The 20,060-nt window shown below is 55.3% G+C and overlaps 1 protein-coding gene across 1 annotated transcript in view; it reads right to left on the bottom strand.

The window, feature by feature from the left end:
• The window catches only part of SSC4D (scavenger receptor cysteine rich family member with 4 domains), an 18,962-nt gene extending 1,586 nt beyond the window's left edge, over window positions 1-17,376 (bottom strand). The window contains exons 1-10 of the mRNA XM_034752883.1: window positions 17,331-17,376; window positions 17,100-17,237; window positions 12,653-12,688; window positions 11,521-11,826; window positions 9,986-10,057; window positions 9,185-9,499; window positions 3,043-3,123; window positions 2,297-2,371; window positions 1,530-1,841; window positions 638-715 (exon numbers count right to left, since the gene is read on the bottom strand). Coding sequence (XP_034608774.1) covers window positions 638-715; window positions 1,530-1,841; window positions 2,297-2,371; window positions 3,043-3,123; window positions 9,185-9,499; window positions 9,986-10,057; window positions 11,521-11,826; window positions 12,653-12,688; window positions 17,100-17,237; window positions 17,331-17,376 — 1,459 coding nt within the window. The remainder of the gene's footprint in view (window positions 1-637; window positions 716-1,529; window positions 1,842-2,296; window positions 2,372-3,042; window positions 3,124-9,184; window positions 9,500-9,985; window positions 10,058-11,520; window positions 11,827-12,652; window positions 12,689-17,099; window positions 17,238-17,330) is intronic.
• Window positions 17,377-20,060: the final 2,684 nt, after the last annotated feature.

Below are 20,060 nucleotides of genomic sequence, written 5' to 3'. Positions count from 1 at the left end.
ACCCCCTGAACCCCTCGGTCCCACCCTCCTGCACCCCAGACCCCGCAGCCCATCCAGAGCCCTCACCCCCCCACCCGCACCCCAACCCCCTGCCCCAGCCCGGAGCCCCTTCCCACACCCTGAACTCATTTCTGGCCCCACCTCAGAGCCCGTACACCCAGCCAGAGCCCTCACTCCCTCCTGCACCCCAACCCCCAATTTCGTGAACATTCATGGCCCGCCATACAATTTCCATTCCCAGATGTGGCCCTCGGGCCAAAAAATTTGCCCACCCCTGGGCTACAGTAAAGGTGCTTTGAGATCCACCGATGACAGACACCGTGGGAGGGAGTCAACCATATGATGCCTGCTATCCCTGTGCTGTGGTAGCACTTCTGATCAGCCAACCAATTGGTTTCAGCCAATGCCACGGGCGGTATCATAGAATCAAACTCATAGGACTGGAAGGGACCTTGAGAGGTCTTCTAGTCCAATCCCCTGCATTCAAGGCAGGACTGGGCATGATCTAAACCAGCCCTCAGCTGCCTTCATCTCTGACTTCTCTGCCAAACACTGGCCCCTGGGGGTTTCTCTGGGAGGAGCCCTATGGCTGCCTGAAGATGGTTTGGGGGTGCTGTTGGCCCCATGGGGTACCTACCGTCCTTGGGACGAGTTGTGGCTGAGGTGGCGGTCGCAAAAGCATCTTCTCTGAAATGATCTCCGGACTCGTCCACACCTGCTCCAGCAAAGGATGGATGGAAAGAACAATGATCAGACATCTCTGGTCTCCAGCTCGGGGGCGGATGTCGTGGAGCGTGAGTGACTGGGCTGGAGCGAGGTAGACCCAGACAGATAGGCGGGGAGAGGAGACACGCTGCAGATTGCAGAGGTGTGGTGCATTTAGGAAACAGAGGAAGGGCAAACATCCCCTGAAAGCAGGCATTGGAATTCACAGGGGAGGCTGAAGGCCTGATGGGTCACGTTTAATGACAGCGTCCCATTCCCCAGTGGATGCCAGTCTGGAAATGGGGACCCGCCTGGGCCAAAACTAGCACCTCAGACCTGAACCCTCTGAAGTTCTGGGAGCTTGGATTTGAAACCCCCCATCTGAACCTGATCCTAAGGTTTCGGTTCTGGGGGAATCCAGAAGCAGGAGGGCGTGTCTGAAATTCCCCCGGAGTCTCATGGGATTCCACCAAGCTGGGCTGGAGTCTCACGGAAAGCCCAGCCCCTTCCAATTCCAGCCTGAACGAAACCCCGAGCCCCGGACTAAATACGATGTGCTCCAAACACCCCGTGTGGCCCATCTCCCGCTCGAGCGGCTGGAATCCAGGTTCCCAGTTCAGACGGCACACCTGGGAGGCTGCAGGGACTCCGATGGCACTCTCTGGGGCCCATTAATTCCGTCCCAAGGCATGCTGAGTCCGGCTGCTGGTGGCACGCCCTAGGGGTGGTCCCAGATCTGGCTAGCTTTGGAGGGAGCTTGGAACCCTGCGTACTGCTTGGGGCAGGGTAGGATGTGCTGTATGGAGCACCCACACGTATCTCACCTCTGCAGATGACGCCGGCGTCCTCATGGTGCCCACAGTTGTGCTGCCCCCAGCCCAGGTGAAAGCAATTCGCCAGGTCAGCCTCCTGGCCGGCACAATCCACGTTGTCCAGAAGGATGGGCCCGGTGCCGTAACCAAAAGAGCCCAGAATGGTGGCCGCCACCGCCACCCCGCAGCCCATCTGCCGGCAGACCACCTGGGCATTGGTGAAACTCCAGTCGTCGTCACACACTGTGCCCCAGGTGCCGCGGTACAGAACCTCCACCCGGCCTTGGCAGCTGCTGTTCCCGTTCGCCAGCCGGATGCTGCCACCTGTTGGTCAGACCCGGAGAGCAAAGGTGACGTGGAAGGCCGGAAAGTCGAGAGATTCTGGTTGAGGCAGGTGGTGGGGAGGGATACAGTCACGTGCCCGGTGCAGCCCGGTGCTCTGCAGCAGTTGCCCTCATCTTTGATAGGAGGTAGGGCCCAGCGAGAGTACAGGTCCCAGCATGCCGTGCTCCCTTTTAGGCTCAAGGTAGAGCATGGCATTGCTGGGACTCGTAGTTTCTACCGCCTACGCCACTATATAAATGGCGCAACGTGCTCCATGTGGTTGAGCAGGGGCTGAGTCAATATCGCAGGGCTGCGACGGAGAACCAGGGGCCCTCGAGGCTTTCATTCGAGCCTTGGCAGCCTTGGCAGGCGAGCCGTGTGGCTGCCTTGGCTTTGCGGGGAATCTCTGGGCCGTCCAGAGCCAACACCCGCCTGCGGGGAGTACGCACACTTACTTCTCTTGCCCGCGGCCAGAAGGGCCGCTGTGATCACTTCAGTCTCTGGCGAGGGCTGATCTCCGGCATCCGTCACTGCAAGGACAAGCAGCGGCATTAGGAGGGTGGGAGTTCAGGGGAAAGGCTGGACTGATGAGAAGCAGGCCCATTTAGACCCTATGGGGGGCAGTTCTTTGTGCAAGGCATCACCCTATGCGTTGAAGCGGGACCTTGGTGAATTTCACCCACAAGCGCCTAGTTCCCCGGCATCACGGTCACCCCGGGACGCCATAAGTGGCTGTAGCAACAAAATCAGAGCGCAGTGCCCCCGGGGAGACTTGTGCAGCGAGCATCCCACTAGCAGGTGTTTAGGGACCTGGAGACGTTGGCAGCCCCTGTGATCCTGCTGCTGGGCCCCGGGAAGGAACCCACCCAGTGCTGTGGATGGAGCGAAGCTCGGCATGACCTGTGCAGCCCTCTGGACTGGGCTGAATTCTTGGCAGCCGTGTCTCTAGGCCACCCAGCGTCTCTCCTGATGACTCCAAAGGGGAAGGCGAGGCGAAAACCCGGGACGGGGGATCAGCGCCCTGCTTCCCCAGTATGGGTGGCTGGGCCAGGAAGGATAGTGAGCCGGTTCGGATCACAGCTGTGTCCTCCACAGGACAATGTTATGGGGCAGCTGCTATGATCAATGCACAAGCCTTGGAGCTGTAGGTCTCCGCACGCATCGTCCCTCCGGATGGGGGAACGGGCCACGTTGGCCTTACCTGTGGCAGTGGCAGTGAATGACTCTCCGTAGACCCGGGCAGCCAAGGTGGTGAATGGTGCCACCGTCGAAACCCGCAGCCCTGCGGAGACACACGTAGAGGCAGAGGCCACATGACCAGCGGCCGTAACTTTTTGCACTGAGTCATTTTGAGAGGATGGGCAGCCAGAAGGGAGCCCGTCCAGAGAACAGAGAGACATGTGTCAATCTTTCTTCACTCCTCCAGCCGCGCACTTAGCAGCTCCTACTTCAGACACTGGCTGGTGCCTTGGGAACATGTGTTCAGAGCTTAGTGCCCTGCGAAATGCACCTAGGTAACCCACGGGTTGGGATCAGTGTCTGTTATACAAAGGATTGGAAGGATTCGATTTTTATCGGTAAATGTCAGTAAACATCCATTTCCCCGTACATGCCCAAACTGCTGAAAAAATATTTCCGTCAATAGTAATTGAAGCGGACAGACTGGGAAAGTACAGGTTGGACCTCTCTAATCCGGCACTCCATGGGCCAGCAACATCCGTGGTCCGGCAGAGGTGCCGACTCCATGGGTTCTCCGGGGCTGGAGCACACACGGGAAAAAATTAGTGGGTCCGGAGCATCCACCAGCGCCAAGCTCCCCTCTCTGCCCCCTCCCACCGTGCCTCTCACACACCGGCGGCCCCCTGCTTACCAACTACTCCTCCTCCCTCCCAGCACTTCCAGAGCACCGCAAACAGCTGATTCACAGCATTCGAGCTCCAGGAGGGAGGGGGAGGACCTGGGGCTGGCGGGTGGGATCTTGGGCAAGGGGCTGGTGGCTGGGACCTGGGGCCAGCATCGGAGCCCCCAGGTGGGGGGGCCACATTGGGTGCAAAGCCTGGCGGTGCTGCAGCACCCCCCGCACCCTTATTTCCCGTGCCTATGGAGACCCGCTGGCACTCTGCATTGACTTCTGTGGTTTGGCACCGGTCAGGTCCCGAGGGTGCCAGACTAGAGAGGTTCAACTTGTACAGAACATGCCAGTTGAGGACTTACTAGAGTTTGATTTAAGGCTATTTTCTTTGTATATTTTGACCAGTGATATTGACAATTTGTGTGTGAACGGTTACAAAGCTTTTAACCTTTGGAATCTCAACCTTTTCTGTCATTAAACAATTATCCGGCCCCCTCCTATTGACTGACCCCAGTAATTTCCCACAACTGTGAACATTCAAATTGATCAAAATGTAAAGAATGCTTAAAAGCCATCATTTTGGGCAAATTTCAATAAATAAAAATTTTACAATAAACATCCATATTATGAGTCAATAGCGTCAAAAAAAAAAAAAGTTGAACTCTTCCAGGCCCCATTATCCAGATCCCCGGAGGCTATGGGTGTGTTACAGCCGGCTAGTCTGGTGCGTTAGCTCAACCTAGAGAGACTCGTGTCTTCAGCTCTGGAGATCCCCCACTCAACCTGCCAAGTTCCCATCTCAGCCGCGTACCCAGTCGTCCTTCCCTACCAGTGAGAACGAGGTGGGCTGCGGAGAGCTGGGCCCACGGCTGGAAAGGAAGCGGGTGACCCTGTCCTGCTGCCACCCTGGCGGAGCGTGGCTGGCATGTTGGGGTCCACCTTCCTCACCCCTTTCTAGAGCCAGAGGCATTGAGCACAGCGAAGCGAGACGTGGGCTGGCTACCAAACCATGCTGCTTGGAGGCTCAGGGTAGCCACATGCTGCCCAGCACAGGGCCACCTGCCAGGTGCCCAAGAACTCCTTCTAGCTGGCACGAAATGGCACAAATTACAACCGACTCCCCCTGTTAGTACTGAGGTGCAGCGGATATGATGAGCCATCCCGGCATGCGGGCCTCCATGTAGCATCAGGCTGCCAACTTTCTAATCGCACAAAACCGAATACCCTTGCCCTGCCCCGCCCCTTCCCTGAGGCTCCGCCCCCACTCACTCCATTCCCCCCCCCATCGCTCGCTTTGCCCCGCCCTCACTCGCTTGCTCATAGTCACCGGGCTGGGGCAGGGGGTTGGGGTGCGGGATCCGGGATGGGGCCAAGGGGTTGGGAGTGTGGGAGGGGACTGAAGCAGGGAGTGAGGCCTCTGGGCTGGAGGTGCAGGTTCTAGGGTGGCCTCATAAGTGAGGGGTTCAGGGTGCGGGAAGGGGCTCCAGGCTGGGGCAGGGGGTTGAGGTGTGTGTGCGTGGGGGTGAGGGCTCTGGCTGGGAGTGCGAGCTCTGGGGTGGGACCAGGGATGAGGGGTTTGGGCTGTAGGACGGGGCTGGGGCCAAGGGGATCAGTGTGTGGGAGGGGGCTCAGAGCTGGGGCAGGGGTTTGGGGTGCAGGCTTCGGCCAGGTGGCTCCATGCGCTGCCCCAGACTGCAGGTGCCGCCCCCGCAGCTCCCATTGGCTGCGGGTCCTGGCCAATGGAAGCTGCGGATCCAGCGCTAGGGGTGGGTGCAGCACGCAGAGTCCCCATGGCTGCCCCTCTGTTAGGAGCCGGAGGGACATGTTGGCAGCTTCCCGGGAGCCGCGCGGCTAAGGAGCCTGCCTGCCCCACTGGCGCTGCGGTCTTTTAACGGCCTGGTCAGCGGTGCTGACCGGAGCCACCAGAGTCCCTTTTTGACTGGATGTTCCGGTTGAAAACCGGACACCTGGCAATTCTAATATTGTAGCACCTGACCGGGCTTGGCCGTGACGGTGGCTAGGCCCAGGTACAGCGCACCGCTCACACCACAGCGCTCCAGCCCATTCTGCCTAGACGTCTCACTCCACCCAGCAGGCCAGGACCAAGGCCCCCTCTCTCGCCTTGCCGCCGATCTCCCCTAGAGGTTCTGTTCTCCCAGCTGGGCCTCACCCACTCTGTGGAGCCGCTGCCCCCATTCAGAACAGCGCCCACCCCATACAAGCCATCCCACCAAGGCTCTCCGGGCCAGCGTTTCCATCTCCCCGGCTTGCAGGACAATGGCTAGTTAGGCAAGAAAGGAACAGCCTGAGAAAATTGCTCATTTTGCGCCCATCAGCCTCTTTGTTAGTTAATCACTGGGAAGCGAAAGTGACGGCACTTAGTGCTCCAGTCATTAGCTGCGATAATGAGGGAATTCAAGGGGATTATTAACATTATAAATGGTAATCAACAGAGATACAGAATTGAAAGAGGGGACGAGAAAGGGAGGCCGGGGATGGCTGAGTGCCCAGCAGCTGACAGCCAATCACTCCACTTCCTGACCAAGGCAGCTTGTTTTCCACCAGCGCCAGGAAATCGCAGGCAGCCAGAGTCATTTTCCTTGTAAGTTGCTGCTCAGACTAGTCCCAGCCTCTCTCCATTGTGTTTTATCCATCTCTTGGGTTTCAGCCTAGCAGGTAATGAGGAAAGATGGTCCAGTGGCTAGTCCCCTAGGCCTTGTGAGCCCTACTTTCAAGTCCCTGCTCCGCCACAGACTTCCTATATGACCTTGGGCAAGTCACTTAACCTCTCTGTGCCTTAGTTCCCCATCCGTGTAATGGGGATAACAGCCCTGCCCTGCCGCTCCAGGGTGCTGTGGGGTACATTAGAGATTATACGGCCATCAGATCATGTGGCACTGGGAGCCATGTAAGTAACTTAGGGCATGTCTACACTACACAATTAAGTTGGCCAAACTTAGGTTGGCCCACAGGAATTACATCGCTTGCACGTCTACACTTTCCTCCTTGTGTCGGCCGTACACGGCCTCACCGGGAGCGCTTGCACCAACTGAGCTGTCTGTATGGGGCATTGTGGGGCGGGTCTGAAAGCCAGCAACAGTCGCTGTAAGCAAGGCGGCGTCCACACCGACACCGCGTCGACCGCGTCACTACACCGCTCAGGGAAGTGGAGTTATTAAGTCGGGGTAGCGGGCGAATTACAGCAACAGGAGTGAAATGTTAGTGTAGACACTGAAATCGATCTACCTTGCGTGGACCTAACGCTGTAGTGTAGATCTGGGCTTAGATAAATGGGGGGCACTTAGGGGAGGCCCACAAGGAGCTCTTTCAGGCATGCCCGTCCCATCAGTGCATTTAGAGCATGCTCAGTGTGTAGTGCCAACTGCATTTCATTCCCTTTGAGGAGGGTCAAAACCATGCTGGGCCTGGGTGATTTGGGTTCCCTGAGGTGGTCCGGGGTTCAAACCCACCTGCAGAGCTTTGTGGCTTGAGCCTTCGCTCTGGCCAACTGTCAAGAGATTTGCCCCCTTTTCCCTGCATCACATTCAGCTTTCCGTTTTCTCCAAGGCCGAGCAGGTTTGCAGCCACTCAGCTTTCCTCCTGGTCGGACCCGCTGTGCCCTTCCTTGGTCACCAGAACTGCTCACAGGAGCCCTAAGCCGCCTCACCGGCCGGCTGTCACTGCCTTCGGTGGCAGAGCTCTGGTTGATTTCAGGACTGAGCCGTTAGACTCAGCGCAGGGGCGTTATCAGCACCCTGGCTCTGGGTCATGTTATGGCAACATCTCAGTTCCTTTCCAGTGGCTGCTACACACCAGTACTCCTGGGGGAATTCTGTGCCAAAAAAATTAAAAATTCTGCCCCCCAAAATTAAAAATTCTGTGCAGAATATTTTAAAATTCTGCCAAACTCTGCATATTTTATTTGTCAAAATAATGCAGTATAATCACCCTGGTTTCAATTATTTCAGTAATTTATTTAAACTACAATACAATGGATGGAGAATGGAGTGGGGAGCATTGGAGGAAATCCTCAAACCACCTTGCATAATAATAACGTAGCTAAGTTTGACCGTTTATTTCTAGTTATTAGTCAATATATGCAGCCATATGCTCAGGGTTACATCATAGGCAACTGAAGAGCAAGTGAGGGCTGGGGAATCAAAAGCACAATTTATATTGGCTACTGACCATCTCCAGAAAGGTCAGTAGCAAACAGTTCACGGAGCACATTTTGATAGGAATTTTTTTCAGTCCAAAAACTTAGACCAGTTCTAATCACTAAAGCACCATAAGCATTTATAAGGCCAGACTGTCCTTACACCACTCTGGCAATATGAAGGAGCCTTAAAACTTTTACACCTGTTTTATACTCCTGGGGAATTCACAAAGACAATGGGAACAATTCACTAAGCAGGCAGGCTGCTACATTCTGCTCTGCCCCATGCCTCCCTCCTCAGAAACACCCTGAAGCCTTGCCCCTCCACACCAAGCGTGCTGCAATAGCAAGCAAGAGGGACAGAGTGTCTCTCACTCGCACGACTGCCAAGCCCCCTTCCCCCCTCGATGGTGATTTATGTCTCTACCAGCTGCGCCAGGCGCCCGAACCAACCTGCCTGCGCTGCGTGACCGCTCTTGCGGCTTCCCTTTGCTTCCTGTCAGGAGTAATTTTTCTGGGGGGAAGCAAAGAAATCTGCAGGGGACATAAATTCTGCGCACATGCAGTGTCGCAGAATTCCCCCAGGAGTAACACCAGACTCCAACTTCTCTGGCGTTATGATCCCGATTCCCTACCCCGGATTAGTCGCTCGTAGTTCTGTTCCATTCAGCCTAATAGTTCTTCTGCTGCCAGAACTACTCTCCCCGGGCTAGCACATGCTCCAGCATGGTACTCCAGCAACCGCTCATCCTGGGGGCAGGGCTGAAGTCAGCTAGAGCTCCCTCAGGACGGATGACGGGGGGCTGGCTTGTAGCAGCTTGCACAGCCATCCTTGTGGGTGCCAATGCACGCGCCCGTGCGACTGGAAGCCACGGTTAAAATACTCAGCCCTGCACAATTTTGCTCCAATGCGTCATGAGTGCAGGAAGCAGCGTAGGGTTGTTTAGCACAGCCCTGAGCAGTAGCAGTGACCGGGGACATAACCCATGGCTCGCTGTGTGCTACTCACTCCTCTCCATAGACAATTTACAGAGTCTGATTCTACTGCAGCCCTGCCCCTTCCCCCCACGGGGCTGGATCTACCTGTAGAGACTCAGACATTCTGCTCTGGAGGGCTGGTCTCCATGCCGGCCAAGGAGGCAGCCATCGCATCGGTCAAGGCTTATCCAGGGCTTGCACTGTCATGGTTCAGATGCTTGTGGGGAAGGCGGTAATCCTCCAATCAGCCTGGCCCGCTCCGCGCCCAATCCACACAGGCCGTGGCTTGCGCCTCAGTCCCATCCCCGGCAGGGCAACCAAGAGGGTGGCCGTTCCCATGAGGCTTTGCTCCCTTACCTGTGCAGATGACGCCCGCGTCCTCGTGGTGCCCGCAGTTGTGGATCCCCCAGCCCAGGCTGTAGCAGGCCGAGAGGCGGGGCTCGCTGCCCTCGCAGTTCACGTTGTCCAGCAGGATGCGTCCCGTGCCGTAGCCGAAGTAGGCGTTGCTCTTGTGTGCCACTGCGCGGCCGCAGCCCGCCTGCCTGCACACCACGCTGGCGTCGCTCATGCCCCAGTCGTCGTCGCACACCGTGCCCCAGGTCCCTTGGTAGAAGATCTCCACCCTGCCCCGGCAGGGGTCGGCGCCGCTCACCAGCCGAACACTGCCATCGCCTGCGCGAGGGCAGATGGGGTGAGTGTCAGAGCTCTCCCCGGGGCGGGCAGAGCACCGAGCGGGATCGCACGGGAGCGACAGGAGCAGGCCGTGCCGAAGGAGGCTTCGAGGGGATGGGGAACAGCAAGTGAGACGCGACTTTGCACATGGCAGCAAAAGCAGCCCATGGAGTTGGGACGTCCCGTCCCCAAACTGGGAGACCCGCTCTGGACAGCCCCTGCTCTAAGCAGCAGCCCCACGGCAATGCAGGGACCTCAGTAACCCACTGGGGTCATCCTTGGCCTTGGTCTCACCTGCCTCTTCTGCTCTCAGTGGGGAAGCTGGCCCACACCTGGGGGAAAGGGATGGGGAGAGTCTACATGCCCTGCTTGGGCGCCCTGGCCTGGCCTCCGGTGGAAAGACGCCAGACAATAAGGGCTTCGAAGGGGGAGTAGGAGGCAGGGAGGGAATGTGAGGAGTGAGAAGCCCATCTCCGACATGCTTACTCTTCCCGTTCGGCAGGGTGGCTGTGGCGGTTCTGCTCGCTGGTCCTTTGCTTGCCCGGGTGGGGGAGAGCTCTGCAAAGAGAGCCAGAGGCAGGCTGGGCGTCAGGGTGGCTTTACTCATTTTCCTTTCCCACCCGCCCCGTAATAAATACACCCGCTGGATATGCCGCCCCAGCCTCCGGAGCCCAGGGGAGAGCAGCGACGTTCACACACGCCGATGCGCCGGCTAGAAAAACGGCAAATATCAGGAGACTCGCGATCACCCTGTGAGAGCCAGCAACGTTGAGCAAAGAACCCGAGTTCTAATCCTGCCTCCGACCCGGACCACTCTTGGGGGAGTCACCTCACCGCTCTGCGGGGGAAACTGAGGACAATGACACTCAGTCCTGCTGCTGGGGATTGGTCCCTGTTTGCAAAGTGATGCGGACGGGCTAAGCGCTGTTCAGACCCGTGTGTAATGCTGAGTGCTAGAGGGAAGGGTCATTTTTTCCTTGCAGGCCAGGCTAGCTGGAGGGCTGGTCGTTATTAGCGGAGCAGCCCCCACGTCTGTGTCTTTGAGCTCAGTCTGGGCGGGAGGGAGGAGCCCCGGACAGGGCAGTGTCACCCCCATCGCTGCGTTCACCGGCCAGCAGGGTAACATTTTGCTCTGGGTCAAAAGCCGGCCCTGCCCCCTGGGAGCCCCCTCCCAGCGCACTGGGAATTTTTTCACTCTGCCTCGCTCTCATCAGCATCCCGGCTATGAACAGCAATGGACAAACCTCCAATGGCCTGAGTAGAGCACTTCAGCCTGGACACTCAGCAGCCGGATCAACCCACCAAGCCTCCAGAGATCTCCTCCCCAACAGCCGGCCTGAGCGCACCTCCCGACCAGCTCCTCCCACCCCCCTTCACAGCTGCATCCTGAAACGCATCATCCCTTTCCCTCCAGGTCAGCCCCTTTCCTCCAATCAAGGCTGGACGCCTTCCTCAATCAACCAGTCCCTACCTCCTAGGGGATCACAAATCCACTGTCTCTCTGCTCGGCCTGGGCCGGCGTCTGTCTGCAAATCTGGCCCAGCTCCGGGCACCTGCCCCCACCACCCTAACTAGGTCTGAGAGGGGAGCCCCTGGTCACAGGGGTCCTAAGGGAGGTCACAGAGCGGGGAATGTGGAGCCAGGGGCCAGGACAGAGTGAGAGCAAAGGGCACGGCAGAAAGGGAAAGATGTGGAGGGAGGGTCAGTTTAATCAACCCAAGCCAGGCCCCAGTGCTGCTCAGTTCTGGACCCTAGCTCAGGTGGCTGGTAGCAGATGACCAATCCCCAACAGCCCAGCCCCGCGCACCATCTCCTCCGAGAGCCCAGTGCCGGGCCCGGGGGCCCTGGTGAGGAAGCCAGGGTGACCTCCGACCGGAAATCCTAGGAGTCAGTCACAAGAGGGACGTGAGACAAGGGGGCTGCTGGGCCCTGCCTGCGGGGTCTGAAGAGGCGTCAGTCATGTAACCCCCTCGCTGCCGCTGCCCCTGCCCCCGCCATAGGATGGAACCAAACCTTTTTACCGTTACACGTGACGGCCACATCCTCATAGTGGTAACAGTTGTGGATGCCCCAGCCACGGCTCCCGCACTCACTCAGGGCCACCTCCCTCCCTTGGCAGTCCACATTGTCCAAGAAGATGGGCCCCCGCCCGTGGCCGAAGGTCAGGGTGGCCGGCGTGGCGAGGGCATGGCCGCAACCCAGCTGGCGGCACACCACGTTGGCGTCCACTAGGTCCCAGTCGTCGTCGCACACCGTCCCCCAGGAGCCATTGTAGAGGATCTCCACACGCCCCTGGCACCGGCTGTGCCCATTGACCAACCGCACCTCTGCAAGGAGGAAGGTCACAGTGAGGCGAGTAACCAGGCAACACACTAGCCCTAATTAGGTAATGAATGCACCATGACTCCCACCACGGGTCATCAGCAGAGTTTGAACCTATGACCTTCTGCACCAAATCCCAGATTGCTACCACTTAAGCAAAGGGAGTAGCTCCATTAGTTGATACCAGTAGTAGGCTGCTGTCTTGCTGGCATTTGCTTTGATTCTGGTGAGTGGGTTTCTATTTGTTTGTGGGAAGCAAAGGGTCAGGTCTATATCTCTGCACCGGACACATTCACTCGGCCATCTTGAAAGCTCTTGTTGGGTTAGGGAATCGTCCAATGAGAGAAGAGAAATGGTATCATGTGACTTGGGTGACCTGTCACCTGGTGCAGGCAGCAAATTGCTAATACTCACAGCAAACCAATCCATGGATAATTCCTGGGCTGAAATCAGCCACACATAAATGATCTGTCAAATAATTAGAAATAGAACACGCGTCTGTATAAATGACACACCGTTTGCCTTGCCAAATCAGTCGGTCATTCACTAGAACCGCGGACGCCCAGCTCTATGGCACTGCCCATCAGAGATGGCCAGGAAACTGCAAAAATTCCCCCATGGCTTCTAGTAATATTTCCAGTCAGGAAACTCTTATTTTACCTCCGCAAAAAATTTTGACAAATTTTTCATTTTAAACCCATTTGTTTTTTTCAAAGCAAAACTCAAAATCTCATCCCCATTTCCACTCTCCCCAATATATTCATTTTTGACAAAACCCCATTTTTTGGGTACAAAACTCTTTGTCCAGAAGCAGTTCTAAGAAGATCTCACCTGGGAACGACAAGGGAGCAGAATCAGAGGCGTTGCCTGAAATGGAGAAGGAAAAGGATCAAGCGTCGTTGGTATGCCAGGAGAACACAGGCAAGAAAGGGTTACTGGATAAGGGATATCAGAACTGACTCATACCATCTTACCAAGCAGGATGGGTGCGAAGGGGGATGACACTACATTAAGCATCAAATATAACACACGGACAGAATTTGCCCCTTGGGATCTTTGTTACCGCTGCTGAGGTCTGTGGTTTGTCACAGATTAAAGGGGAAACATTTTTGGAGTCCTTGTTAGCTTACTGGCTATAGTTCACTCATCACACTCCAGTCCACGTGACTTCTCAGAGGCTTCTACCTAAGGGTAGTTTTGTTTTGTTGTCCCATGCAGCTATCTTTGCACTAGCAAGTTCGAGTGCATTAGCAGAACCGTCTTTGGTATGGTGGCATCTGGACCCTGGAGCTCGGTGGAACGAGGAAGCAGTTGGGAAACCGGGAAAGTTTGGTGAAATTGTCAGGGCAACGGTGTTATCCCAACCACTGGAGCTTGCTTGATTATTCAGAGCAGGATGAAATTCATCCCTGTGCAAAGACCCAGCACAAAACCTGTGCATCACTCAAGTCCTAAAAATACAGGGTCAGAAGGACTGATGCAAAGGCATTGAGCCAGGCCTCTGCGTGTAGGGGTGAATTTCTCCCGCCAGTGAGGCCGGTCACAGACTGCTGCAATACAGATCTCCGTGATCTGTGCTTTGACGGCTCCTGCCTGAGACAATTCAAAGGAGTTAGTCTCCAAACATCTGAGCACTTCGAGTTTCCGCTTACCTGTCTCTTCCCTTTTCCACACAGATCTGAGGTCAGGGAAGGGGAGAGCAGGAGAGACACAGCAGTTGATTTAAAAAAAAAAAACTCCCACAAAGAGACAGATCATGGTTATCTTCGCTATTTTAGCTATGGGGAAACTGAGGCACAGAGCGAGGGCTGTGAGCTGCCCACTGTCATGCTGCGAGTCAGAGTCACAGAGATTGACTCCCAGCACCCGTTCTGTTCCCTCATGTTGGTGTAGGGAGATCCTCAGACGAAAGGCACTAGAGAAGTGCCAAGGACTATCATTAGCAGGTTGAATGAAACAAAGCTGTTCTTCAAGCTAACACTTGAGTTACCAGCTTTCAGACAGAAAGACCCTTTTATATCTGGGTATAATGTTGTCGCTCTTTTCCCCCCACCGTGGTTGCACTATTAAAAGCCTGTTTTATAAAAATGAAGGGAGACAGCAGCGTGGCCTAGTGGACCAAGGCCTGAGACACAGGAAACCTGGGTTCTATTCCCGCTTCTGGCCTGCTGGGTGACCTTGGCCAAAGTACCGTGCCTCAGTTTCCCATGTCTACAATGGAGATAATGATCCTGAACTCCTTGGTAAAGAGCTTTAAGATCTACTGAGGTATAGAGCTAAGTATTATTATTTACTCGGTACTATTTTTAAAAAATACAATGAAGCCAACAGGCTTTACAAACTCTCCGTCTATCTGTATGCACGGATCACTTCACCCTCTGCTGAGAGGCAGCTACCTGGGGGGTGGAAGGTGGCAGCCGGCAACCTCTTAACCACAACAGAACAGGAGAGAAGTTATCCCCTGGAAACCACTGAGGAGTTGGGAGGAATCCCTGGAATTTGGCCACGGCACTTGGGTTAACGTGCCGACTCGGGTGGAAAGTGCCAGCGGCTCCTTGGTGAGCGCAGTTGGTCGGCACCAGCTTCTCATCTCATCTGAAAGACAGATCCTCTATCACCACCACAGGGGTATTAGTCCAGCCCTGATGCGGAGGGGGACATGAAGTCAATGAGAAAGGATTTTGGTGGGGCCAAGTGTTCATCCAATAGGAGGGGCACTTCCTACCAATTCACCAGCATCACTTCCCCACAGCATCTTGGCTTATCTTCTCTCCTGGTACTTCCCAAACCTGAGTATACCTAGCTTAGAGCAGCTGCCACTAGGTAACGCTCCTGGTATGCCACAATCCGTCCCTCTGCCTGGCCACAGTCAGGTCACACATATTGCAAACTCAGAGCCTGGGGCTACAGCCTCCGATTTGTACTACAGTGCTACAAATTGTCCCGCTCAGGCTGGAGCTGGGGTTCTGAAACCCACCCCCCTCCCGGGGTATCATATCCTGAGCTTTAGCCCGAATGGGAACAACTACACAGCTGTGTCTAGCACTGCAGTGCGAGCCCAAGGCTGTAGACCCAGCTCCGAGACTGCCTGCTGCGGGTATGTTTTTGCTGCAGAGAGTTTCAGCAGCTCCATACAGGGGCCTGGCTAGTGCCTGGTGAAATTTGTCAGCTGTCTTTATTTCCAGAAAAAAAAATGCAGATTCAGTGACTCAAACGTTTGGCAAAGTTGTCTTGGTTTGGCTGAGTTTCTCAGCTCAGGAAAAACAAAACAAAAAAAAGGCAAAATGATCCAACCTTTTTGAAAAAATACATTGTGATTCAAAAGCACTTTTTCTTGCACACTTTCCTTCAATAAAAAAATGTAAAAAAAAAACCCTCAGCATTAAAACAATTACATTTAATTTGACCCCAAACTATCTACACCCACCCACCCACTTTTCAGTTTGCTGAAAATTTCAAAAAGTTTATTGTCAAGCCCCCCTGAGATCATTTTTCTCCCAAAAGCAGTCATTCACCCAGCTCTTGTCCTAACACCTGCTAGCGGGCTGGGTCGCAGAGGTGCCCCGCCCTCTGCTGGCACCGCGGAGCTTTTGCTGGGTCGCCTTTACTAACAGAACAGGAGCAACCGAATGTTGGCTCCAGCCGGTTTGATCAAAGCTGGGAAGAACAGCTGTGCGCCCAGCTAGCGAGGAGGGGAGCATGTACTCTACTTCCTCCTAGCTCCGCCTTGGCGCAACCTACTGGGAAAGTGCCAATCAAGACTCGTCCTAATATCCCCATCTGAATGGGTGAGGCGTCGGAGCTAACCTAGCCACCCAGCTGCGGTGCCAGACGGTGGCAACGTTCCCTTACGCAGCAGGTGCAGTTCTACACACAGCTCTAGAAGGGTGGTTGAGAAAGGGGGGAGTAACAATAGAGCAGATGCCCCAGGGGCGCTGAGGTTCTGGGTCCCGGCTGGGCCAGCGTGGGCTTTACCACACACAGGCATCCTGCCTGATAGGTAGGTAACGCTGCTGCTTGAATGCGAAGTGGCCGTAGCTGTGAATTCAGCAGGCCGCTCCTTCTGTCCTCTGGCCCTGGGGCATGCTGAACTTTCCTACACCCGGTGCCATCACTCACGCCAGCGTGAATGGTCACCGTGCTGTGCTGGCGTCAATGACAACACGAGGTGCAGGACAAAGGGAATTGGGCCCATGATCAGTCCCAGGCAATAGCATCATGCAGCAACCCCAGGGGACGCTGGTCCCCTTACGAAGGAAGGCTCAAGGCCAGGAGTAACGGACTGGCCGCAGGTTACCAACGCATGGCCAGATTCTGCCGTGTCCAGGCGTTTACACCAGCAAAGTGGTGTCAAACGCTCCCCCTGATCCAGCTGCGCGTTACACCCATGTTGCACTGGTGTGAATGACTGCACAAGGACTCAGGTTCTGCTGTCAGGGAACCAAACAGAGTATCTGGCAGAGAGCCCAGAGACCTGGGAGGGGGCTGGTCACGTTGGAGATCTGCGCCCCTGTCTGCCGAAGCTCCTTAGCAGAGACAGTCTGGCTGGGTCCTGGGAGAGGAGAAGATGCATGTTTAAAAAAAAAAAACCATTTACACTAGGAGTAGCTGGAGACAGAGGGGAGAAGCGAGTGGGGAGATCACAGGCAAGAATCCCATTCCAGTCACTGATCCTCTCTGGGAAACTGGAACCAAAGTGCTGCCTGAGGAATACCCTCTCAGCTTGTGTTTATCCCCAGATGCAGTGTAGTGGGATCCCACGGACCAGAGAGGAGCAGGTGCTGCAGAAGGGAGGGGCAGCTCGTTGGTTTTCCTAATTAAACAAAAGTCTTTTCACAGAACCTTGCAACACCAGCGGGCAAACAAAGCATGGGAAGTGCTTTTGCTTGGAACGCCTGTCCCTTCTTCCAACTCAACATGCAAGGCGAGATCTTCAGCTGGTGCCAGTCGGGGCTGTTCTCTCGAAGGCGAGGAAGCAGTGACAAACACGAGCTCACCGCGTGCCACCCGTGTTTGGCTTGTGCAGCGTCTCCAGTTCCTGCAATTCTATTTTGAGTCGTGCAGTACCTGGCACTTCCCTTAAAGCCCCAACTCCTGGAGTCTTGTGAGTGAGAGAGAGTCTCAGCTTTTTTTTTTTTTTTAAAGTAAGTTGCAGAGAAAAGCTTGAAAACATGTGACCCACGAATGGCTCAAAAGTCAGAGGGAAAGTAAAAAGAAACCAACGTTTAAAAAAAAACAAAAAACCCTCCTTGTTTTAAAGCCAATCGCAGGATCTCACGGGACGCCATGGGGCATGCCCTGTTGCGTGCGCCACTTGAAATGGCGATCCGAGGGAAGGCTTTGATGCGGGAAAATCTGGGCAACTCTTCCCCTGAGGATTTCCTCTTCAACATTTGCCCTGGCCGCACGCTGCGGACTGCCGGGGCAAAGAGTCGCGGTAGCTCAGGGCAGCACCCGTGTGGCTCCGACACGACGGGAGAGAGCTCTGCTGTCGGCGTAGTTAACCCACCTCCCCGGAGGCGGAGAAGCTGTCCCATCGACACAGCGCTGTCCATACGGTCGGTATAACGACGTCGCTCAGGGAGGTGGATTTTTCACAGCGACGCAGGTCTGTAGTGTAGGCCTGGCCTAAGTGTCTGAGCCCCAGGTCTAAGCCATCTTCGGCTGGGCTGCTCTAGCATAGGGTGACAGACAGCAAGTGTCACAAATCGGCACGGGGGTGGGGGGCAATAGGCCCCGTTATAAGACAAAGCCCCAAATATCGGGATTGTCGGTTTAAAATGGGGACATCTGGTCACCCTAATCTAGCCAGGGATAGCTGGCCACACAGAGAGACAGGAAACTTCCCTCAGACCTGAGCCAGCTGGACTTTGCCAAGGGCTCCCCAGAGGACCCCGCTCCAGGATGCCAGGGGTTGGGTTTGAGCACTGGCCTGCTAAACCCAGGGTTGTGAGTTCAATCCTTGAGGGGGCCATTTAGCGATTTGGGACAAAAATCTGTCTGGGGATTGGTCCTGCTTTGAGCAGGGGGGTTGGACTGGATGACCTCCTGAGGTCCCTTCCAGCCCTGATATTCTATGATTAACCAGTTTCTCCTCGGCCACGTCTCCGTGCGCTTAGCCAGACAGAGACCCCATTCTCCGGGGCCTCACGCACGTGCCCAGAACGGGTGCGAAAGCCACCACTCAGAGTGGCGGCACAATGCCTCCACAAGAGGCCAGGCGGTGGGGCAGGCCAGAGGACAGGAGCTCTCTACGCCCCATTGGAAACCTCACCCCCAGGGAGCACAGAGAATCAGCGACGTCCCCGGGATATACAGTGCAACGGTGACACCCAGTGGCTTGGATAGTCAATGGCTGCGATGCCGGTCTTGGTCTTCCTTCCGCTTTGCACCTTGGGGAGCCTTTTACACCCCCGAAAAGCAGGCTGGGCCCCATTCTGAACCACGGCAGGGCCTCTCTGGCCGTGGGAAGGGGCTGGAATGCACGAGGCTCCTCCCAGGTGGGAACTCCCCCGGCCTAGGGCGTTCCCCAGGTGCCAGGATGTGGCCCACACCGTCCCCTCCCAGACACCTGCACAGAGGAGAGGAGAGAGGGCATGGCTGGAGCCGTCTCTGCTCTGGCTGTGGGAAGCGGGTGTAAGGCTGGCGTCTCCCCATTGGGCCGCATCTGCTCTCAGTGGCTCCACAGCTGGGGGGTTCCCCACCCCATGGAGTTACTCAAACCCCAGCCTGCTACTTGGGATGGACACTGGGGCCCCAGAACCAGCTCTGAGCAGGTAGGCCAGGGCAGAAAGCTTCCCGCTGGCCTCCCTGCTACCCTGCCGTCCCCAGCACCAGCTGCTGAGTGCCTATGAGTAGCAAACCAAAGAGAGGGACCCAAATTGTGACATGGGATCGGATCGCCCACGACCTCGGGGGCCGTTTGGCTCCAGACCCAGACTCCAGTGTCACGGCTCGGCCCTCTCTCTCTAAAGCGTTTGGCCCAGAACCCCCAACCTAAGCGTGCCCTGAACTCGGGGGACAACTCTGATCCAGCAGAGATCTTGGGCCCCTCAGCGCTTGCCAGAGACCACCGCACACGGCCTCTCCCTTGCAAGTGCCTTAAAGGTGTGAGAAGCACGCAGCGCCACTCACAAGGTCTGAGCACTGAACTGTTTCACATGGGCCACAATCCATTTACAATCACTGTGTCTATTCCCCGGCGTTCTTGAATTGGTCCAAAAAACTTTATTTCCAGCAGAAAATCCACCATTGATCAGCTCGGATGAATGGACCACCTCCAGAGAAAGCCCAGACCTGAAAGCTAGACCCCCTGCTCCTTCCCCCTTCCCCTCCCCACCTTTCAGGATAACAATTCCCAACAAATAAAACCTGCCTTAGAGTGAAAGACTCCAAAGACTTGAAGCAAAGGTTAAGGGGGTGACGATCCCAATCTATATGTATCTAGACGGGGAACAAATATTTGGTAACGGGTTCTTCAGTCTAGGAGACAATGGAAGTTGAACCTGGACAAACTCAGACTGGAAAGGAGGGTTACACTTGTAACAGCGAGCGTAACTAAGCATTGGAACAATCTACTAACGGTTTCCGTTACTGGCAATTTTAAAATCCAGATTGGCTGTTTCCTTACAGGATTTCGAAAATCCCTGTCTTAGTCACAGAACATGAACACGTGATCAGGGTATCTCTACTACGTCGTCCCTTTACCTTCTTTTCTCTACCTTATCCCTACCACCACCTCAACCTTCGCTTGAAGTCTTTTGAGTCTTTCACTCTAAGGCAGGTTTTATTTCTCTACTGTATCCTTCCTCCTGCCTCTAACCCACCCGATCCTGCTCTTTCCAGTCTGGCCCTTTTCCCATAAGCAGAGCACAACCACAGTTGTCAGTTCAGCATAAGCGGCCTGTAACTCATGCGCCAGATGCCGCAGCCATGAAGAGAATAATTTAAAGGTGACTCTCATGGCATGAGACAAACTGGGCCACTGCCCTTTTGTGCCTCTTGAGGGTGACAAATATGGCTTCAGAAGGTTCTAAGTCAGCCACAAAAAATCTAGCTTTTATCCACCCTGGAGGAATCTATGGGCCGCAGGAGAGCTTGTGACCAGACAGTATCATCGTAAGTATTATTTACTACTCTGCGCCTAGAGGCCTAGATGAGATTGAGGCCCTATTGTGCTAGGCGCTGTACATACCCATAGTAAGAGACTCCCTGCCCCAGAGTTTACAATCTAACTAGA

Source organism: Trachemys scripta, chromosome 18, assembly GCF_013100865.1.
Source record: "Trachemys scripta elegans isolate TJP31775 chromosome 18, CAS_Tse_1.0, whole genome shotgun sequence".
Classification (NCBI taxonomy): Eukaryota; Metazoa; Chordata; order Testudines; family Emydidae; genus Trachemys; species Trachemys scripta.
This window is presented reverse-complemented; position numbering and strand designations above follow the sequence as displayed.